Source organism: Equus quagga, chromosome 18, assembly GCF_021613505.1.
Source record: "Equus quagga isolate Etosha38 chromosome 18, UCLA_HA_Equagga_1.0, whole genome shotgun sequence".
NCBI lineage: Eukaryota > Metazoa > Chordata > Mammalia > Perissodactyla > Equidae > Equus > Equus quagga.
The window spans coordinates 43,276,127-43,300,028 of record NC_060284.1 but is presented as its reverse complement, the minus strand read 5'-3'; the positions used below and the strand labels follow the sequence as shown (position 1 = coordinate 43,300,028).

General features: G+C 46.0%; 1 protein-coding gene across 1 annotated transcript in view; it reads left to right on the top strand.

Moving 5' to 3' along the window:
* LOC124229856 (uncharacterized) overlaps positions 1–19,005 on the top strand; it is a 50,493-nt gene extending 31,488 nt beyond the window's left edge. Inside the window, exons 4-6 of the mRNA XM_046645325.1 lie at positions 5,329–5,404; positions 5,573–5,652; positions 18,766–19,005. Coding sequence (XP_046501281.1) covers positions 5,329–5,404; positions 5,573–5,652; positions 18,766–19,005 — 396 coding nt within the window. The remainder of the gene's footprint in view (positions 1–5,328; positions 5,405–5,572; positions 5,653–18,765) is intronic.
* Positions 19,006–23,902: the final 4,897 nt, after the last annotated feature.

The window sequence follows — 23,902 nt, the reverse complement described above, 5'->3', positions numbered from 1 at the left end:
GCAGGAATATAAATGAGTATAATATAAGTAAACAGTGATGGGTGCCATGGGAGAAGTGTGCAAAACTGTAGCTGTGGCCCCAGAATGCCCACATGGAACAGCCTCGGGGCACTGTAGCTGGATGGAAGGAGGGGCTGGGGCACTTGAAGTGGTGTCTGCATGCCAAGAGTGCTGTTTTACTGAGCTTCAGGGGGCAGATCCAGGTTCTGGGGGGTCTGAAGCTTATTGATTGCAAGGGAGGTTATTTAATAAAAAGAAAACAAAATCATGAATACAGAATTAGGTATAAAACTGAATGCATATTTCAAAAGGAAAATAGATCACAATAAATTATATATTTTAAAAGCTGACAGTATCACAACACCACAAAATCCAGAGAAACAATAGATTTAAGAAATGAATCAGCTGACTGGCACGCCTCTATAGCACTTTCTCCCTACCTTTTTTGGCTACACATTATCTGATGCTTCTTCACATGACAATAGTTTTGGGATGTCATTTTCTAAAGAGAGAACAGAAAGATAATTCTTTCTTCCTGCGCAGTTCATCAAAATTTCTTTTTTTATTATTGATATGGTAGTCGGGATTCATGAAATATGCAACTCCACACACAGACGTACTTGTTTTTGTGATAATGCTACAGGCTGATGCCCTGCGACTTTGGAATTGTGAACAACTCTGCATGAGGAGCCATGGGCATCTTCACCATGCAATATGACCTCTGGCCCTGCGCCCTTGGGTCATAGTGCTGGCTGATTTGGCATAGTGGGTGGAAAGGTTACTTCCTGAGACATATCTAAGCAATATCTTAACTATGTGTAAAACTATAAACTAGTCAACTATAACTAACCCAACTAAAAGCTTTCCCAATTCAACTTCCCCTGAGCTGGATCCCTAAAAGCCCACCCCATGGCCGCTTTGGCACCACTGACGTGAGGGGAAGTGTGATGGAGGGAGGCTGGGATGGAAAGAGACAGCTGCTTTAACCAATTTTGGTTAAAATATATTACTTTAGAGAGTTTTATAAAAACATCAGGTCATGTGGACACATTGCCAGGGCCTTTCCCAGAGCCTCCAAGGGGTCAGAGAAGTGAGTGGCCTTGAAGCTCTTGACAAGGTTTCATGGACATCGGAATAAATCTATCACTACCTAGATTACAAATTTGTTTGAGATGGTCATGGGAATTGCAGGAAAGCTGAGTCCTTCCCTGCTCACCCCTTGCAGCTCAAGAGAGAGTGTGGCACGTAATTAAGAGCATGAATTTTGGAGTCAGTAGTTCTGGGTTCAAGTTTGGCTTTGCAGTTTCGGAATTCTGTAACCTTCAGCAAGCCACCTAAATCCTAGCTTTCTCATCTGTAAAATGGGGATAGTAATAGAATTGGTATGATGGATCAATGTGACAATGCATTTAAATGTGACAAGCAATCAATAAATGCTGGCTGTTTTTTATTTTTCAGAGGGAGGAGAGATATCTTCCAGCTGCTGCGGTGGCAGAGTGAGGGTGGAGGGGAGAGTGTCATGAAGGAGGGGACATTTGATCAGGCCTCAAAGTTCTAGGGTTAAACATTTGAAAGCAGGACGCACATTACAGGGGAGATGTGTCCAGTTTGGCTGGAGTACAGGGGCCAGAAGGAACGTTCGATGTGAGTTTAACAAGGTAGTTTGGGGCCGAGGGGGGCCAGGAACCCTAGACTTTATTTCCCATGATTTGACACAATCAGATCTATGATTTTGAAACACAAATCTCGTGGCATAGGTGAGGACAGCTGAGGAGAGAGAGTGTGTGGAGGCAGAGACCTGTTAGAGGTTGTCGAAGCAGCCCAGGCAGGAGGTGATGAGCACAGAACTAGACAGCATCAGAGGATCACACACACACACACACACACAGACACAGACAGACACACACACGTGAACACACATCTAGAATAACAGACTCCATATTGATGGCATGGTTACCCTTTATCTCTGAATTGTTTATCTTGCTCTCTGCTGGGACTTGACAAATAAGAGACCAGCCTGGCAGAGCTGTTGCCAGCGCCCGGCTGAAGCTGTGCCCTTTTGGGCATGCACTGGGTTCTTGTGTGACAGAATTGTGCTCCCGGGGCCTGAAGGGTCACTTCCAGCACTGGCTGCAGCTGGTTGACTTGTCTTCATATCTGAGTAGCCTCTTCAGAGCTGGTGGGAGCTGCCAGTAAATGCTGGCCTCCAGCAGGCTGATGGGCTGTGCAATTTATTTTATGCTGAAATGACATTGGAACAACAGTGCCTCTTGCAGGAGACAATTTGGGTTCTCTGATTGCTAGCCTGAGGGCAGGGGGAGAGGTCCCCTCTCTCTTTCTCAAAACCTGCCAGAGTAGCAGGGATGGCAGCAATCAGCCTCTTTGGAAAAAAAAGACTCAGAGCCCCCTTTCCTATCCACCTGCCTGGAGCCATGGCCCACAATCTTTGGAGCCAAGAAGGAGCCAGAGATGAAGTGCTTAGGGGCCCAAAGCATTAGCCAGCCTGAATGTGGCAATTTGCCCAAAGGCTTCTACTTTGGATCTAGCACTATTCTGGAAACTTCTGCCCATTGATTCAGGAGCTTGCTGCGAACCAATAAATCATTAATGGTAATTCTTATGCGTCCATTTTCAAGATACAGAAAATGGAAGGATAGAGTTCTTCAAACCAGGCAAAATGGAATTCACAAAGCCCTAGTAGAGATTATATTTCTCATAAGAAACCCCACTCCCTCTCATTTGCCTATATTTGTACATTTCCCACTTGCATAGTGCCTAATACAGTTTTTGGCACATCAATTAGTACTAATTTGTTGACTACTGATTGCATTCTGAGATGAATAATAATCATGACCAGGTAATTAATTTCTGTTATTTTACTGTGAGAAGGAGGAAAGACGACTAGTGTGCATCTTCATTCATTCACTTATTCATCCCACAGATATTTACTGAGTGCACACTGTGTCCTAGGCACTGTACTGTGTGCTGGAGACGGGCCACAGCAAACGGGCTACAGCTCCTTCCTCTATGAACTACAGTCTCATGGGAGATAGATAAGTACTTACCTCAGAGGAAGTACTGCTGTGGGAACAAATTCCAGGAGGCACTTAACCCAGGCAAGGGGTGCAGGGGGTAGGGGTCAGGGAAGGCTTATCAGAGGTACTGATCTCTCACCTAGGGCCTGAGGGAAGGGTGGGAGTTAGCCAGGTGAAGAGAGGATGGAGAGGTGAAGTGAGACCAATCTATGGTCCAGGATACCATGGAGCTTCTGGTCTAGGCAAAGAGTTGGGCAAAAAGAAAAAGGTGATTGCAATAGTGTGCAAGTACTGGGATGAGGAGAAGGATGGTACTTAAGGGAGCTTTTACCAATTAAGTGTCTTCGGAGGGAAATGACTAAATTAATTCCAGGCAGCTCAAGAGGAAGGCCAGTATGGTTGTTCACAGAATTAAAGGGAAATCTGAATGACCCAGGCAGTTCCAGGGTCCTCACTGGTAGATCTTCATTGATCTTGTTTCCAGGAAACAAATGCCATGAGCTCCAAATCCAGGAAATGAATGCCATGAGTCTGGTCTCTGTGTGCTCAAGTCTTCAACTTCCTGGGAGGGAGAATCCAATTGGCCCAGATTGGATCAGGTGTCTCTACCCTTGGACCAATCAGGCTTGGACAGAGAGTAGGAGTATAGGTAGACATGGCCAATGGGGAATCTTTGTGAATCTTACAGTCAGCTCCATGTTTTTTGTTTTTAGTGTGCAAACAGGAAGGGAGGGCACTTCACTAAGAACAGGGGCAGCAAGGAGGTAGGAAGCTAGGGAAGGTTTCCTAATGTCTCCACTGAGTCTTTATAGGGCTGAGTACAGTCTGGCATTTATTTGCAAGGCCCATGGGTTCCTTTTTTTCATGCCAGCCACCCCTCCTTGTGATGGATCTTGCACAACCAGCTCTAGCACTGCTAGGCTTCAGACCCATGTCTCTGACCAACTCTGGAAATGACTGAGTCCTGAGAATTTTCCAGAGCTATGACTTGAGGGGGTTTAGGGGAGAGAGGAAGGTGTGTATGAAAGTGTAGGGCATTGGAGAAACTCTCTAGACATCTAGAGGGTAAAGAGAAATGTGCTACTTTCCTAAGTCTAATTTGGGTTTATCCAAGTGAATAATTTCTCAGGCAGCCAGGAGGAGCCATAAGCCCCGCGAGACCAGGGCTGCTCAGAATTCAAGCTGTAGCTCTGACAGCTTCAAATTGGAATCAAGCTCAGCCTTGGGGCCTGTGGGGTCCTTCACGGCTTCACTCTACCCTCCAGGCCCAGGGCAGAATTCCCAGAGGCTGAGAACATTGCTCTGCTATGTCTTTGCAGATATATGAAAGGGACAGATGAGTCTTTAGCCATCGTCCCTTCACTTGCTTATCAAGCAAATGACTGATGCCCCCTGGCCTGGAGAATAAGAAAGAGTCTGGCTCTGGATAATCATTTCTCACTGGACAGGACACCCTCTGACCCCTTCCTCATGCCCCTGGGTGCTCTTGGCCAGTTGGGTGGGCAATTGCTCTTAGCCTACTAGAATCCTAGACAACCAAATTGAGAAGGCTCCTCAGATATCTTTTAGTACATCCTTTAATTTTATAGAAAAGGAAGTTGTGCCCAGAGAGGAGATGAGACTTGCCCAAAGTCAATCAGCTAATTTGTGACAGCACTGCCAATAGAACCAAGACCTCTCAAAGCCCAACTGAGCCATCGCTTCTCACACCTCTACTTCCCGTGGGAGGACTGAATGTGCTGGGACCCCAGAGCCAGCCTTTCCCTCTTGCTATCACCTTCCCAAGGGTCAGAGTTGTTTTCAAGCCAGCTCCAGGGGTAAGGAATGACTCTGGAACCCCCCTCCCTTCCATGAAGCATTTTTCCTTGGATAATGAACTCCTGGCTCCAATATCAGACCCAGGCTTTGCTGAGGAGAAGGAGCCACCTGATTGTAAGAACATGCTCCTTAGAGCTTTATCACCAATTTAAGGAGCTCCTAGTCCCAGTCCCCAGCTGGCCCTGAGGACAAGTGTCCTCTTATCAGGAGGCCCCGCATCAGTCTGAACTACAGAAGAGAGCAAGACGAGCCGCACTGGAGGGCTTAGACCATTTGTCAGCTTGGGGACTTGTACTTTGGGCAATTTTGTGTGGATGGGGTTGTAACAACGGTGACCCCAGCTCCTGGAGATCTCCCAGTCATCCAGGGATGGTGTCACCTGCTTAAGGCCAGCTGCTTTGCCTGCCTCTCAGAGCCAGCAGGCCCTTCCAATGAGAGAGGATATGAGCCTATCAATTTTTCCCTTTCCTTCCAGAAAGAGCTTCTTCAGAACTTGAAATGCCAGCCTCACAACTCCAGGGACAGTGATTTTATCTCTTCTTTAGAGAGTGGTATGATATTTTTCTTTTTTTTCTTGGTGGGGGATAAGGGAGAGTGATCAAAAGGAGAGAGCACAGAGTTTTGAGACTTTTCTAGGTGGTAGATTTTGTGTGCATGCGTGTTTGTGTGTACATGTGTGTGCTTGTGCCTGTGTGTATGCACATGTTTGCTTGTTCCAGGCCAGCTCATGATGAACAGCAGCCTTCGATATCCAGAGACGTGCCTTGTTTCATCTTCTCTGGTAGATTCCGGGTACTTGGTAAATAGAGTACCTATCAGATATGGTCTTAAGCCCCACTTGAGGCCCAAATTAGGTGTCTTTTCACTGTAGGGACAAATGATAATGATTAACTGTAGGGAAAAATGACAAAATAATTTTCTTTCCTGAAAATGATATAGCTCATACTTATAGGGCAAGTGCTCTATGCTGGGCACTTTCCTAAGCTCCCTGTACATTGAAGATTACTAATTTAATCCTCATAACGACTCTATGGAGGTAATTTTGTTTTCCTTATCATACAGATGAAGAAACTAAGGCACAGAGAGGTTAAGTAACTTGTTCAAGTCACACTGATGGTAAGAGTTGGAGCCAGGAATTAAGCTCTGGCAGTCTGGCTCCAGGGCCTTCCTCTTAGATGCCTTATGATACGTTTTCTTCTTTTTTTTTTTTGGTACTACTTCTTCAGGCCCATGCCTGAATGACTGCTCAGAAACCTACTGCTGTAGAATCTGAAAGTTGCAGGATTAGAAGGGAACCTGAAGAATGTCTAACCTGATATCCACTGGGGGAAGATGTGTCAGAGAGAAGACAGCCCTAGATACATCCTCAAACTATCCCCAGCTATGTTTCTAGGAGATTCAATCACTGTTGCTGGTCACCCACTTGCCTCGCCAAAGTCCACAAAGTACAGATCATCCTCACTGGCAGAGAGGTCAGTCTCTAGTTCAGTGCTGTTTTCCCTCCATGCCACCCCCACTGCACAGTTGTCCCAGCAATGCTGAACAGCCTCCGGGGATGGAGACCTTGCTGTGCCATAGAGCAGCTCCTTGCATCTCTGGATGATTGTGATTGTTGAGAGTTATGGCTCGCACTGAACTGAAATCTGCCTTTCTGTAGACTCCTGCCCAGTGGTGGAACAGATCTGGGCCTTCAACCACAGGACAACCTTTCCAATATTTGTAAAAGCCTTCATCTATACTCAGAATCTTCTCTTTCCCAGGTGACACCATCTCAGCTCCTCCTATGGCAGAGTTTCAGGACCAACCGAGCCTCTCAATGGCTTGTCCACGTTCCTGTTCAGGCATTGCTGAGGTATGGGTTGGTAAGAACAAAGCATAGCGGGGCAGTTCCCTTCCTCCTTACAGAGATTCTATTAATGAAGTAAGATGAAAGTCACTCTAGACTCTTTAACGGGCTTATGATGGATCATCTGAGGCATCAGAGGAAACATTTGCAGGTTTACATAGAAATCATTTGGAGATCTTTAAAAAATTCTAGAAATTCTTGTTTAATTGGTCTGGTATGCTGCTTGGGTATTAGGATTTTTAAAATTCTCCAGGTATTTCTAATGTAAGGCCAAGGTTGAAAACCACTGTTCTTACTAAGACCGTGCTAGAATGTAATTTGTGTGAGGGAAGGGACTTGGTCTCTTTGGCTCACTGCTGTATCCCCAGCAGCAACAAAGGTGCCTGGCACAGGAGATCTTGCTCAAAAAGCATTGTTGATAAATGAATGAATCCTGTGCACGTAGCTGGGTGTGTACTCATCATTTCATCAACCCTCCCTGATGAACTCATAGTTGAAGGGCACTGAGAGACCATCTCTGCCTTGGACAGGGAGCGATGGAGCTGGTTGTGTCTGGGTCCCGGCCAATGCGCAGCTAAAATTATCCAAGTAGGACAGAACAAAGCTTGTTGGCATGTGGGAAGGGCTCTTGGGTCACAGGGCCAGTGAAGGAGGCTGAGTTGAGAACATGGTAACAACTTTGTATTTAACGGACATGGCTCCAGAGGGATCAGGAGCAGAATTTAATGGAGGCTAAGATTGCCCGCAGACTGGGGAAAGGGTCAGCTCAGACCAAAGGAAGCATCTGCAGGCGTGGAATAAGGCTACATTGAGAAGAAGCAGGCAGAAGATCTCCTTTCGCTGGTTGGAGTTTTTGTGAGGCATTTGAGACAACTGAATCCTGAGAGGCACCAGGAGGGCCTGCTGTAGGGGCGGCGGCTGTGCCTGGGAGTCTGGGTGCTCTCCCTGCATCCAGGATGCCGTGGAGACCTAAGGAGCTCATCCTCTCTCTCCCCTTCACTTTCCACTCTCTGTTATGTGGGGAGCCATATAGTGGGTTCCAAGGCAAGAAGAAACAACACAGAACCTATGTACAGTAGTCCCTTTTTATCCGCAGTTTTGAAATAGGTTTCAAATTGTGTGCCGTTCTGAGTAGCCTGATGAAATCTCCCACTATCCTACTCTGACCTGCCCGGGATGTGAACCATCCCTTTGTCCAGCACATCCACACTCTATACGCTACCCACCCATTAGTCACTTAGTAGCTACCTTGGTTATCAGATCGACTGTCGTGGTATCACAGTGCTTGTAGTCAAGTAACCCTTATTTTACTTAATAATGGCTTACTTAGTAATGGCCCCAAAGTACAAGAGTCATGATGCTGGCAATTCGGATATGCCAAAGAGAAGCTGTAAAGTTCTTCCTTTAAGTGAAATGGTGAAAGTTCTTGACTTAATAAGGAAAGGAAAAACATCGTATGCTGAGGTTGCTGAAGTTCAGAGACTTTCCCTTGGTAACAGGGAGGGGGACCTGATGATGTATACATTCTCTCGTTTAATTCTCACAACTCCCCTATAAGGTAGAGAGTGTCAACCCTACTTTATAGGTGAGTGTGCTGAGGCTCACAGTGATTGAGTCACTCGCCTAAAGTCACCAAAACGAGAAAGTGGAGTGTTGGATTACACATAATTTGCCTCTCTTAGAAGCATGAGTACAGAGAGGAAAAGCGTAGATGGATGGGGAAGGTGCAAAATTCAAACCTCAGTGTTTAAAGAAGCTAAGTCTATATTGATACAAATAATGCAGGTGATAGTGTCTTCCTTCAAAGTGCCCAGTGTATGTAGAAAAAATCAGACTGTCGGGAGGCTATGAATTACTTGCAGGGGGAAGCACATCACTGTTCCATCTCAACCTTCCAAGGTCCTGCCTTCCAGGTTTCCTTAAGACGGGACATTCCCCTAAATAGGTGGGGTAAATCCTCCCAATGCCAACGGCTAGGGGCAGGGTTTCCATGGGGTTAGGATTCTACTCCCCTCCCTTTGTTTTCATGTGGAATATGAAGCAATTGCAGGCAACTTCTAGAGTGGAAAGAGCCCGGGTCCAGGAAACAGGATATCTGAATTTGAGGCTTGTCTCTCTGCCACTGTCTCTCCTACACCCTATTTTTCTATCTTTTGTTTAACAGAGTCCCTCTTTTCTGTGGGGAACTCATTCAGGGTGGTTTTGATGGAGCTGTCCCAAGGTCATCTTCTGTAAGGGTTTTGTAACCCAGAGCTGCTGATTATTGTCTTTCCAGTAAACTGTAGAGAAGAAGAGAGAGACAGAATTCTGACAAGGTTTGAACACCTGGATCCCACTGTGCTGGATTCTGCACATTTCGTGTAATCCAACAATCAGATAGCTTACAAAGATGGTGCCAGTGACTTCCCCCATCTGTGCATGCATACTCGTTTGCAATGCGACTTTGTCTCCCCTTTAGACAGATAGAGTCTATTTCCCCTCCCCTTGAATCTGGGCTGGGCTTGTGACTTGATTGGGCCAATAGAATGTGGCAGAACTAACACATGTGACTTCTAAGCTTTGGTCTCAAGAGACCCTGCAGCTTCAACTCTCATCCTCTTAGAACCTGAGACCACCATACTGTGAAGTAGCCTGGTCTAGTCCCCTTGAGGATGGGAGAACACTTGAAGAGAGAGGCCCAACCAACACAGCTGTGTCAGCAGACAGCCTGCCAGCTGAATGAAACTGGAGTGAGCGGCAGAGGAACCACCAACTAATCCACAAAATTATGAGAAATAATAAGTTGTTATTGTTTTAAGTCACTAGTGTGGAGGTAGTTTGTTATGCAGAAGTAGATACCTGATTCATGAAAATATGGTCACCAACTCACTCTGTGACCTTGTGTATCAATTATAGTTCTTGATTTCAAGCAAAACAAAATCAGATTTTGCTAATTTGATCTGTATAGTAATTTTCCTAAAAGATATTAGACCATCAGGAGGGCTGAAATACTATGATCAAAGCTACTCAGCCAGAAACGTGCTCCTAAATTTGCCACCACCAGGACCCCTCCAATGGCTGTGCCAGAAACTCAGTTATGCTAGAATTGTCAATGATGCCAGAGAGAAAAACCCCTTACTACCCCTGGTTTCTTTGTGCCACTAGCTCCCAATTCAAAGTCCAAGGTGGGGGCTTCTGACTGATCATCTCTAAGTTGGGTGTCTGCATCCTAGCTACGGGGAGTCTGGGAAACTAAGTATCTGTCATTTCAAGCTGTTAGGATGGGAGGGAGTCATAAGATGGTGAACTTTTACAAATGTAGACGTAGTTTAAAAAGAAGGACCGATGTCTTTACAGTCCACCCCTTTTCTAGATTAACATCAATGTACACTCTTCTTTCAATATTTGTACTTCTAAAAGAAAAAAAACTCTGTCTAATATAATTCAGCTATCTCTTATTCAAATTCAGCTATCAGCTTATTCAACCCAAAACAACTTATCTTCTCTCCAGATTCTCATCAGATATTGCATCAAGCTTCAAGTTAAGGATCTGTGGTTGATACTAGCTCTGGCATGAATTTGCATTAATATCATGTAATTTACAGAATAAATTGTGAAGCTGATCACAACAAACATATTCTACATGAAAAAGTGAGGGAAAGTGAGAAGAACTGAGAGTAACATTTATTAAAATATATAATTATATGTATAATGCAATATGAAGGGTAGTTCACATAGGTACTTCTATCCTTGTTTTCACTATAGTTGAAAGATTGTTTCTTTATGGTTAGTATTTAAATTTTCCTCCTTCATTAACTTGCCCATATTTCTTTTGTTTTCATTCAGTGCTCAGGCATTCCGGTTTTTTAAATTTGTGGGTGATGCAAACGTTTACTTTTGAGGGATTTTTTTCCCTTTTGTAGTTTTATCTGCATAGGGTTGCACTGGTTTTCCATCAATCTATTACCACCGGAAATAGAAGAACCATAAGTCACCTTATGGTATCCCTTGTGCTCAATTCATACTCCTGCTGGACTCAATGTGTTGCAGCAGTGTTATTTCCCCTTAATGATCTAGAGCAAGTACTCTAAACAATATAGTAAGCCCATTTTTCTTGCCTATTCATTCAGAGGGAATGGGAGCACAAACAGCTATGTTAGAACTTCAACTTTCAATTCAGTGAGCTAATTTTTGTGTTTCCTGGTAGACACATTCTTCCTTGGATGCTGAAATTTATAAGTCTATAATGCTCAGAGTCATAAAGATTAGAAGCACAAACTTTGATAACATGTAACAATGTGTAATAGTGAGAAGTGCCATCCCCACTTCTACTCCTGGGTTTCTAGACTCATGATTTCTAGGTATGCAAGAAAGAGTATTCGATATGCTTCAAAGAATATGTTTCATTCTGCATACTTCATGGCACCTCAGCCATGGAAGTTAGTTGAGTGAAGAGTAGCAACACCTTAGGAGTAGACGTACTAGGAATATAACCTTATGAAACTCACTTGTACCATTAGGACTTTCTTGAGCCTGGTCCTGCTTATATCATTTCCACAGATAATGGTGTGTTGCTGGGCCTGCCTGGTTTATAGTTAGGTGGACCAGATAAACTCAGTTCACGATAGGTACTCAGGTTGCCTGATTATCTGGTGTCTAGTGGTCATACATTCAACCAGGACCTGGTAGCAAGCTTAGAGCTGTTCTTAAAAAGATGATAATGGGGCTAGCCCAGTAATGTAGTGGTTAAGTCTGCACACTCCACTTCGGCAGCCTGGGGTTCACAGGTTCAGATCCCAGGCATAGACCTACCACTGCTGGTCAAGCCATGCTGTGGCAGCATCTTACATAAAATAGAGGAAGATTGGCAACAGATGTTGGCTCAGGGCCAATCCTCTCTCCGACCCCCAAATAAAGATAATAGTAACTTGCTGAAGAGGACCTGACTTTCTCAAAACCCCAGGGACCTATTCTATGATTCCATCCAACGCTGCTTCAAACTCCATACAGCATCCTGATTTGCCAAAGACACCTCAAATAGCGCTGGATCTTATGGATCACAAGGGCCAAGTGAAGAGATGCTGCAGCCTGAACTTGTTAGAGAAACTTCTCTTCCTCTGAACTCCACTAGAAGTTGACAACCTTCTTGATCTCCTGGAAAGTGGACTGAAGCAGTAACCAAAATGTGGTACATGTTGCTTCTAAAATCCAAGGAAACCCTCAAAATGTTATGCCATTTTTCTTCATTGTAAGAGGTACAAGGTATGGAAAATTGTCTTTTGTTTTGGAGGGAATGATCAGACATTCTGCACCATTGGCTTCCTCCCACTCTAGTAGAAGCCCCCTATGCTTTCATGGTATTTTTCTCATATTTCTGGCGTATGTGTATCTTACTAAGTCTCCTAGTGAACTACTACACTTGCTCTTCACATCCTATCGTGTCAGCATCTTCATAAACCAGCCTATTCTTGGTGGGTGTGTGAGAAGTTCAAGGTCTCAGAAAACTACTTTGTGGCACATATCTGAGGGTGGACACACCCCTACAGCTGGATAGTGTTAGGGTACTCTTGCCCCTACCAGGTGAAAGCTTCAGATGTTCTCTGCTTAGAGACAGAGAAAAAGTATTTGCTGGCTAGCAGCATTCCAGGTGCCAGGAAGTATGTTGATTTGCTCCAGTAAAAAGACCACAGCCGAAGCTATGGTTATAACTCGAATTACCACTTGATTATGTTTATAATTATCCATTGCCATTTGTGAAGGCCCAACTGTCTTCCAAATTGCCCAAATTGGCCAGTTAAATTGGAATGCAAGATAAACCAATCCTTCTGCATCTTTCAGGTATTTGAGAGTGCTACTAAATCTCTGTGATTCTTTCCTACAGGAAGCCTTGCATTTTATTTACCATTTTGGTAATGAGGGGGAACTCCAGGTGTTTCTACTTGATTCTCCTTAACTGGCAGACTTTATTCCCTTGCTCTCTAGTCAGAGACCCCATGGAAGGATGCTGCCAATAACTGAATACGTCTATTCCAGGCATATGCTCAGGGACTGGAAGACTGGGCTTGAGGTCCCACTGGGCCTACCATGAGGTAGACTTGGGTAAAACTCCATTTATTGCCTGTCTCCCATTAGTACCTACTCTGACATCATGATAGTGTTCTGGATCTTCAGATTTTGTATTATCTTAGAGCCAAGCTAGTAATCTTGAAAAGGACTCTGGGCATTTCCTTTTCCCTAGTACAAAGATACTCTGGTAAATAGTTGCAGGGCAATTTGGGGACTTCTGGGGATTCAGCGTATAGTTGCGATCTAATTGTAGGTTTCTTACAGAAAGGCATTGAACTTCCCCTTCATACGTGGAGAACCGAGCCTATGAATTGACTCAGGATGAAGATTGAGTAAGAGGCTATGTATCATTAGGATATTTTAGGCTTCAAGAACAGAAAATCTTAATTGGCTTAAACAGTAAGAAAATGTATCTCATTTAATGAAAACTATGGAGGCAGAGAAGTACTAAAGTGGGTTAATTCATCAGCTCAAAAGTATCGTTAAAGACCTGAGCTCCTTATATTTCTTTGCTCTGCCCTTCTCAGTGTGTTGGTTTACTTCCCTCTGTGGCTGCAAATTGGCTGCCACTGTGGCTGCCAAAACCACATGCAGTCAGATAATGTCTAACAGAAGAGCGACTCTTCCTTCTTTAGAGTTTGTTTTTTGGAGTAAGGAATCTTTTCCCAGAAGTCTTATTGGACTTCCGTTAGAAAGGAGGACGTGGAGGTTTGTGAATGGCTGTTGGGTGGGAAATGAACAAGGTCTGCTATAGATTGCAACTCTCAATCATGACGGTGTAAGTCAGGCCTCTATTCGTTAGGTCTGTCAAATCAAAATAAGGGCCTTATTGATGTGTCCATCTCTTTTTTCTTTTGGGACACCACGAGCTGCCATACCAAAGATCCGTATGGGTCAGACCATTCTGATTATTAGGCAGGCCAGCTGCTTGTTGTGATAGCCAAGATCACTTTGCTTCTGACAATTAGTGCTATTCCCAGGCCTGTGTTTCCTTGTGACATTCCCAATCCAATTGAAATCGTGCCTCTCATTTCCAACTATAACTTTTCTCCAACAGTATCCTTGGCTGACAGATAACAGCCACTATATAACTTTTTATAAAGATGTTGGCACTCCCTCACTAGTTTATTCACCATCGCCTTGACAAAGAAAGTGTGTTTTAGGTTCTATTGGGAGATAGAGTTAGGAGATAGGTAAGCAGTCATGATAAATCCACTCCAACATTCGTATCTCCCTTGGTCTTTGAATTTACCTCCTCTAAATTATACCTTGTAATTTCTGGCATCTCAACTACATTTAGTATGGAGCACTAATGAGTCCAGGTTTCTGTCAACCCACTCAGCAAACAATTAAAGTGACTCGTAGAAGCTCAAGCTAGTACATCAAATGTGGAATCACTGGCAGAAGCCACTATACCAATAAACTCAGCTTCATCGAAAATTATGTTTTTCCCTTGTTGGCCTAGCACCTTCAGAATCTACTCCCTCATATGTTCCCTCAAGGTCTCTGCTAATATCAGTCATCAAAGTCATGCACTTTTGTCTATAAGGTTTTCCCTTCTGACATTGCATACAGGTTTCAGATATGGAATTTGTCCCCTCCTGAACCACTCCATCCCAGGGACATGTTCTAGTTGTGGGTGTGGGGACAATCAGGGGTAGAGGGTTTAAGCATGAAGAGAATTGGTTTCCCCTTGCAACTGTGACATCCTCAGGTTAAATCACTGAGATTTTTAAGAAGGTGGGAATGGACCCATGAGAAGGAAAGGAGGGGCTGATTTGGCTGACAAGAGAAATAGGAATCAATGAACTTTAGAAATTCAATGCTTTCTGAGTTATGTGAATCCTCCCATAAATCTCTGCTCCAATTCCCAGGTCTCTCTCTTTCCTGATCAATGCTCTAATTTTCACCTAAGCAATAGTATAAGCCTGCAAATTCAACTAATCTTGCAATTCAGCAACCTGCAGGATCAAACTTGGTGTTTGGTTTTTGTCTATTTCAGCATTGTGGCTATAAAACAAATGAGATTCTTTTAGTTCAATCATAGAAAATCCTTGGTTTTCATTTTTGTGCCTTGAGTCGAGAACTTAAGAATCTGTGTTTTTTATTCTTTTAAAAAATCCATCTAGCACTATTAGAAGCAAGGATTTTATGCTATAGACCTTGACTTGCTCATGTCCTCTATCTTGTTATATGGTGGCAACGTTTTATACCCTAAACCTTGGTTGCAATAGGTATAGGTGACTACGGGTAAAAACTTAAGGGTTTTGTTACTGTTTACCATGTTTTGGCAGGGTCTCATCTCTTAATCCTAGCTGAATTTTACTGCCTTCAGGCCTGACTATGCCAAATAAACCATCCCAGATTCCAGTTTCTGCCGAACACTTGGTACCATTTTTGGCATCAGTCAAGATTTTTACTTGCAAGCAACAGAAAGAGACTGGCTACATTAGGCAGAAAAAAAAAGAGTTGATTAAAGAATATTAGGTAGGGTCCAGCCCAGTGGTGTAGTGGTTAAGTTTACATGCTCCACTTCAGTAGCCTGGGGTTCGCAGATTCAGATCCCCAGTGCAGACCTATGCACCGCTTATCAAGCCATGCTGTGGCCATGTCCCACATCCAAAATTGAGGAAGATTGGCACAGATGTTAGCTCAGTGACAATCTTCCACAAGTAAAAAGAGGAGGATTGGCAATAGATGTTAACTCAGGGCCAATATTCCTCACCGAAAAAAAAGAAAGACGGAAAAAGGATATTAGATAGTTTATTGAATCAGGAGTTTTACAGCCAGGAACAAGATTCAAAACCATGACCTTGGCGGTAACACCTTCCTCTGTCCCCTTCCCATTGAGTCACTATCTGCCAATCATGATATCATGATATAGGGCAGGAGTGTCTGGTTGGCAAGACATTAGGTCAAGGGCCCGTGCTCTGGCTATAAAAGACGCTTGGGAAGTACTTACCTGGTATTTTCAGCTTCTATAGTGGGAGATGGGCCCTGATCCCTACCAAGACTCCTAAGGCTGGATTTCCTGAACAAAGGAAGGAGTTGAATTGCTGAACAGCCAAAGCGAATGGTAGATGTCCACTAGCCCTGGATGAGTCACTCCTTTCTCTGTTTCTCGGTTTCCTCATCTGTAGAAAGAAGGGTTTGGACTGGACAGTCACTAAGAGTGCTTCCAGATCTGTCATTCTGAGGCTCTGCCTCTCCCCTTTGGCCTCAGTGGAGTGGGCAATTCCAGCTCACATTGTTCCGACTAAAGGCAACGGGCCCTTGTACTGCTCCTATCACAAGTGACAGGGGGCGGGGGACAGAGGAGAGATGGCCTGAGACTGGCAGCCTGAGGGGGTGAAGGCCACTCTCCTGGCTCCTGGCAGCTGTCATGCTGAGCCCTTGTGGCAGCTGTTTTTGCAGCAGGCTTCACACTGTTGCAGAAAATAGAAGCAGTGTCAGAGCGATCCAGAGAACAAAGTCATTTTTCAAGACACTGCCCTGTTTGAACACTGGGTGTCGAGGTGGCAGATTTTGTAGACATGTTATGGGAAAAAATCCACTACTTTGAGTGATTTTGAAGCCTTTAGAAATATTTGTCAAGTGTGAACAGTTGGTTCCCCGCATTTTCTCTTTAATCAATTGCTTCTTTAAGAAGTGGCTAGGCTGAAGAGAGAGCTGTAGACTTCTTCCCCCTCCCTCTGGCTCCCTTTCCAGCATGCTGGTTTTTCAATATGAAGAGGCAAAACTTTCTCCACAATCCCCTAAATGGTGCCTGCATATTAAAAATACACCAGCTTTCTTTGCTGTTTGCCTGCGGATTTGTTTCATTTCATACCTCACTGAAGCCTCGTCTCTGCTCGGAACATGCTGTACCCAGTTGTGAGGAGAGAGGAGGGGAGGGGAGGAACTTGCCACAGCATCACTTGTTTTCTCAGCAAACTCTGAGAAATGTTGAAATGGAAGTTTGAGCTTTGAATGGACAGAAACCTGAGGACTTTGGGAGGAATGTGAATTCTCTGGCTAGCTTGGAGCTTTGACCCTGGCCTTTCCTTCATCTGATGGTGGCATCCACGAGTCACCTCTCAAAAGGTGGGCATTGGGATGTAAGGTCTGAATCACCACTACCTTCGGGCGCATGTCCAGCTGGGATCCAGAAGCACATCCATGCTGCCTAAAGGGGTGGAGCAAAGGTTTGCATAATTGAATATGAAATGCTGTATCAGAAACCAAACCATTTTCTCTTGCTTCTATTTGCCACCTGCAGTAGGTTAAATTGTGTCTCCCCAAAACTCATATCCACCTGGAACCTCTGAATGTGACCTTATTTGGGAATAGGATCTTTGCAGATGTCATTAGTTAAGGGTCTAACCATCATTTCAGGTGAAATCATCCTGGAGTTAGGGTAGGCTCTAAATCTAGTGAGAGGCTTCCTTCTAAGAGGAGAGGACACAGAGAGACATACAGAGAAAAGGTGGTGTGAAGTTAGAGGCAGAGATTGGAGCGACAAGTCTAGAAGCCAGGGGACATCAAAGACTGCCCGCAACCACCAGAAGCTGGGAGGAGGCACGGGACAGCACTGCCTCAGGGCTTCTGGAAGGAACCACCCAGCTGGGACCTAGAGTTAGGACTTCAGGCCTCCTGAACTGTGAGCAAATAAATTTCTGGGGTTTTTTTTTCTTTTTTTTGTGAGGAAGATCGGCCCTGAGCTAGCTTGAGGAAGATCTTCCTCTATTTTATGTGGGATGCCACCACAGCATGGCCCGATGAGCAGTACCATGTCCACACCCAGGATCCAAACCTGCGAACCCCAGGCCGCCAAAGCAGAGCATGCTAACTTAACCACTGTACCACTGGGCCGGCCCCAAATTTCTGTTGTTTGAAGCCACCAAGTTGGAGGGAGTGTGTTACAGCAGCCCTAGGGACTAATACACCCTTATTGACCATCCCTTTGCCATCTTGCTTTCAGCCTATCATGTCCTCCTCCCTCAAGTTTCAGCTCCAATATCACCTCCTCAGTAAGGTTCCCTGAATCTTCATGAGAAATTAATCATTTCTTCTGTGCTGCCACAGCCTTCGGCACTCACTTTGTTTCCTCTCGTATTGACAGAGTTGTACAGGTGTGTCCCTCCCTCCTTGACTGTGGGCGTCCTGAGGGCAAGAGCAGGTCTCCGCAGCTCTGTCTTTCTAGCACCTAGCCTGGTGCACTGCAGACGCTAGTAAATGCATGCACAGAAAGGATGCAATGGACACACGGCTGCCTCCGAAGGCGATGTCCAGGCGCTGTGGACTTCTGGAGAGGGGCCGCTTGCCCTGTGGTCTTTCACAGCCCCCTCCTGTGTGCTTTTCTTCCTTTCTGCTGTCGTCCCTGTCCTCCACGCTTAGCTGCCTACTGTTAACACATCTCTGCTTCTGCATTTGGATAATCTTGCTGTCAGCTGGTCCCAGTTTAAGGTGAAGCTCTTTCTAGGATCATCCGTACTCACAAGATAGAAAAGCCTCACACTTAGGGACATCAGGTGGTGGTAGGAGGAGAGTGGGAGGGTGGCCTACTGGCTTGGCCAAGGACAGAGAGATGGAAGACATGAAGGAGCACAAGCTTGTCGTGCCACTTCTAAAACACTGTACTCTCCCGGGAGAGACAGTCCACAGGGGCCCTCTCTTCCTCTGCACTGTGCCCACTGCTGCTCCCCCACTGCCTCCCCACTCCCTCCCACCCCCTACCCCTCACCCTGATTCCCTGCCAACCACCAAATAATCTGGATCATTTGGGACAAAGGAAAACTCTTTGTCTTCATTGGCCCAGCTTTTATTTTGTTGTTGTTGTCACTGCAAGAAAAAACACCGGGAATTTGACAGAATTAAATGATTTTATCTTCTTTAAAATTTTAAACAAAATAAAGGAAAGGAGAGGTTGTGTCCAGACAACGTCCTGGGCACACAGCAAAGTGAGGTGGTGATCGTGGCAGGGCCCTCCATGGCCAGCACAGACCTCCGGTGCCCCAGGGATCTTGTGTGCCTTCCCTGCAGTATGGACCCAAGGACCTGGGCGGGGCCCACGTGGAGCTCTGCTGGTGCGGCTGGCACACAATGGGCCTGGGAGACGGCAGCCATGGAGAGCCAGTGCGCCTCCCTGGTGATGGAGACCTCTGCTTCTGTGTCCTCGCACAGTCTCCCATAGAGCAGGCCGTGGGGTGCCCTCCCCCAACGAGCCACAGTGTGTCCTGGCCATGCTCAGCTGCTTGGGGAAGTGGCCGAGTGTGGCGGTGATCTGCGGGGACCTTGGCGGATTCCAGTTTGGAGGTCACGCACTCTGAGGCTGAGGATGATTTATGAGGAAGGCTCAGATTCTCTTATTTCAGCTCCCTCTGGACTCTGGAAGGTTCTGGTCATTTTATTTCATTTCCAAATCTCCAGCTTGTCCTTCACCCTGAGCAAATGATCCCGGAACTTAAAGGGAGCCGCTCTGGTGGAGCCATTAATCACAGAGGCCTGGCGGGTCTTGGGGGAGCTCTCTTCTCACAGTCCCTGACCCACTTCCACGGCAGCTCTCCGTCCTTTCAGTGTCCTCTTCCCACGACTGGATTCCAGTCTGACAGTGGGCCAGGACTTGTGCGGGGAAGGCTTTCAGGGTGAGGGCAAGAATGAGAGGAAGACTGGCTCCATCACTCCCTCGTGCATTTGTTCATTTGTGCATTCACTCATTCACTATGCATGAGTACCTACTTTGTGCTGGGCTCTGTTAGGCACTGGGGATACAGCTACGAACAAAACACACAAAAATCTGCCCTCAAGAAGCTCACAGTCTAGTTCTGTGTAGACTTAAACAATGGCTGTGCTGTATTTTTTTTTTCCCCTAAGGTAGAAATAAGGCAGAGGATAGAAAGATTTTACTGGTAAACTGAGGCAGAAAGTGAGTCAGAGGGACCCAAGCCAGGAGTTTGCTTGCAGGAGCCCTTATTCTCAGACACCCCTGCTGCTCAGAAGGGTTGCCTGGGGCTTGGGGATGTTGCTGAGCATCCATCACCTTACAGGAAGTTGCTTTTTCTGCCGGGATGGCTGGGTGAGAACCAGGCTGGAAGGCAGCGTGGCCAATCATGCCAGCCTCAGCAGGCAGGTCACAGGGGAAGCCACGGGTCATCCTGAGCGGGGACGCAGGGTGGGCGGGAAGTGTGCGTGCCTGTGTGTGTGTGATATCTGTGTAACAGGAACAGACGGTTCTGAGCAATGTGAAACCTTTAATTTTAGCACTTATTTTCTGTCATCTGAGCCTCCCGCTAGACGTGGAAGATTCTGGTTGGACTAGAGGCGGCGTCCTCTGCTGAGTGAGTTCTGAGACTGAGTTGTCTAGAGAAGGGAGATGGTGTTTGGTTAACCCCTCAGAGAGAGCCAAGGACCAGTATCAGCCCAACCTCTAGGGGTTAAGAGAGCCGCCAGGAAAAGGGGGAGAGGAAAGGAGATCAAGAGGGTGGAGCTGGGGTGGGGGGAGTCCACGCATCCTGGGGCGCGAGGAGTCCAGTGGAACCACAGACGGGGAGTCAGGGACTCAGAATTAATCAGAAAGGAGACATTTCTGGGTGGCTTACAGAGCCTGGCTCTCCCTCACCTACCTTTTCAAGAAAGCCAATATGTTCAGTGTCTTACATTCAAGTACCAGCCAAGCAGAGGTCTCACCAGGGGTGTGGCGGAGTCTCAGAGAATGTGGGCAAAGCAGCAGGACTGTCAGGCCTGGGGCTGCAGGGACTGCCCTAGAGTGACAGCGAGAGGGAGAAGGCGGTGGGACGTCAGGCACCGGGCCGGAGGGTCACTGGTCTCCAGGGAGGGAGCGCTCATGGCCTTGGCCCCAGGGACCTCTGCTTGGCAGTCTGGCAGCGGCGACATCTGCTGGAACAGCGGCACAGCCATCGTCAGCTCCAGGCAGGAGCCTGACTCCTCACAAGCTCCTAGGTCTCCTCTTCTCCAAAAATAGGGCCTGGATGTGATCTGTGATGTGTAGTCTTTTCTTTTTTTAAATAGGTGAACAACTTTTTAACAACATTTTATAAGGAACCTCAGTTTTAAAAACAGTTTTAAAAAGCAGAGCTGTTTTGGTGCCAGCCTGGTGGCGCTCAGCGGTTGAGTTCCCACACTCTGCTTCAGCGGCCCAGGGCTTGCTGGTTCGGATCCTGGCCTCGGACCTACACGCGTCTCATCAAGCCATGCTGTGGCAGGCATCCCGTATATAAAGTAGAGGAAGATGGGCACAGATGTTAGCTCAGGGCCAGTCTTCCTCAGCAAAAAGAGGAGGATCGGCAGCAGTTAGCTCAGGGCTAATCTTCCTCACCAAAAAAACAGCAAGCACAGAGCTGTTTTGGTTGAAGCAGCTTGGGGCTGGAGGCCCGCCTGCTCAGCCTAGCTCCTCCCCCACGCACGGCCACTGAGGGACTCTTGGAAGCCTGGGTTCCTCGGTGCAGCGTTTGAGAACCACTGGACACATGTTCTGTAAGGCCCCTCTCGGCTGTGACGTTCGTGACTGTGCAGATGGTCTTCCCAGAGACCAGGAGGCAAAGGGCCAATAGAGCTGAAGATATGTGTTTCTGGCAGCTTCCAGTGGGGTCTCCTCATGAAGTGTTCCTCTCTCTTCATAGTTTAAAGGTCTTTTCAGTTGATTCCTTCCATTTCTTTTGGTCTCTATTTTTCTCATTAGAAGCTCTTGTTAGATGGCTGCTAATGTTGGGGAAGCACTCACGATGCCCCGCATGGTCCTTGCTGTTCTGCTTAGGTAAGCTGCCCTTGCTGGTGACTGGAAGGCCCCTGTCTCGAGCTCTGTGGACAGTGCGCCTCTTGCCTTCTGCCAGCGTGGGGGTGGTTGCTGCCCAGGGCTGAGATGGGGGAGGCGATCCAGATGCTGCTGCTTCTTACACAGCTTTCTCCCTCTTCTCCTTATCTGAGCCACCCGTCTCCACCTCCACTGCCCGAAACCCCTGTGGCTGCCAATCCCAGGGCATTTTGAGGATTCTGTGATATCAATCAGCTTGACTTTCAGCTCTCCTCACTACCAGCAGTGACTTAGATTTCTCGAGTCTGTCAAGTTCATTATCCTTTGCCCATCCACTTTGCAGCTTCCAAAATTTTATTGCCATTTTCTCCTTTCCCATTTTGCCCTGTCCTTGTGGGTTTCTGCCTTGGTAAACAATCCAGTGAGGTTTAAGGAGGGAGAGAAATTAGGTGTGTGTGCTCGGTTCACTACCTTGACCAGAAAATCTGGCCATTTACTTTTATCATTTAAAGAAAGACCTTTCCAGTTTCCCACTGTGTCAAGGCCCCGGATACCTGGCACAGGCTGGGTGCGTCAGCAGAAAAAGCTGCTCTTGTTCCTGTCTCGATGGCCCATTGGTCACTGCTCTAGGCCCAGCATCTTCTCCCTGTCCTCATGCTACCCCTGTCAATCAGACTGCTTCCACCTGTCGTACTTCATCATCTTCCCTATTCCTGTACATCACTCTTTCCACTTAGATGCCCTTGGGCCCTTGTCAAGATACTTTCAGTCCATCAAGAAAAAAAAAAATCAATGGAATTTTTTTTTTTAACTGAGCACCAAGGTAGGCTGTAAGGGTATGGCAATCAGATTTTCTGAATCCCAAACTGGAATGTTTGCTATGGTCCTGTATTAAAAAGATTGTTTGGCTAATGTAGGTTAAACGTGAAAATTTTTAAAATTCAGGGAGCACCAAGTTTGGAATACTTGAAATCTGATCTGCCCCAGAACATCTGTGATGTTGTCATTGTTTCTGGGGGGGAAATGAGAAAACCCCCTTTTTCCCCCCCTCAAATATAACTTTTGTTTTTCATAATAAGTTAGTGTAATCAATAAATAGTGGTACTTATTTATTTAATTATAGATTCCTAGATAAATCTAGAACAATAATTTTAAGCATCAAGCTGGAAAACCATTCTTCTCAACACTAAATCTTATTTCTTGTTGCAATAATGAGTTAGCACAATAGAAAACTATTAGTACCTAGTTAATACATTTCCTGGGGATAGCTAGAGATAACCAGGAAATCCGTTTGATTCCAGAAGTTGAAAAGTCACTTCTCACAACCCTAGAAAAACCTTTTTTCTCCAGGAGCGTATGGTTCAGATGGGCTGGGAAAATGGAAACCTTCTCAAGGACAACGCCAGGCATTTTGGCCAGTGCCAAATAAGAGGAAGAGCCCTAGGAACTTTGAGGAGAGGAGATCCTGGAGGTGCTGGGCTGGTCAAAAAAGAGAAGGCTTCCTGGAGACAGGCTTTAAGGATGGGCTTCCAAAACTGCCCATTGATGTCTGGGGCTGGTTCTGTGGTGAAGAATTTGGGAGATGGCGTGAGACGAGCACTGCTCTCGTTGTCAGCTCTTCCTCTTTGATCTTTCCTGCCATGTATTACCCTACCTCCACCGGTCACCTTCTACCATCTGACGGTATGGGCCTCATGGTAATTCCTTCTCAGTCTTAGAATTTTGTTTGTATCATTTAGGATTAGGGTGAGTGACAAGTAACAGAGACTCAAAATAACTGTGGCTTAAACATGGAAGTTATTTCTCTCTCAGCAAAAGTCCAGAGGATGTAGTTTGGGACTAGTGGGGAGGTTCTGTTCTATGAAGTCCTCAGGATTGCAGGTTCTTTCCAGCTCACTGTGGTTCTCATTCTAATGGACCAAGACGGAGGTTAGTGCTCCAGCCATCACACCCACATTCCTGGCAGCAGTATGGAGGAAAGACTAAAGAAGAAAGGGAGCAAAAGATAATCACCAGCTGTCTTGTAGGGAAGTTTCCCAGAAGCTGCCACACTTCACTTTTGTTTCTGTCTGATAGACCAGAACTTAGTCATGCACAAAGTATGTGGGGATAGATAGCCGTTATTCTGGGTAGCCAGTTATTACTATGGAAGAAGGGATTCTGGGACAGCTAGAGATCATGGCTGCACTGTCACCATCAATCACTCTCAGTCCATATTTATCCCCCGCCCCCATCTATCGGTCCTTCTCTCATTGGTGCATTCTTCCATCTGTTCATCTTTTTCTGTGCGGCCATCATCACTTAAAGTTGATGAATGTCAGAGCTGCAAGGAAACGAAATCATTCTAGTCTTATCCTTGAACGGTTGAAGAAACGAAGGTGCAGGAAGGGGCATAACTTGTCTACGGTC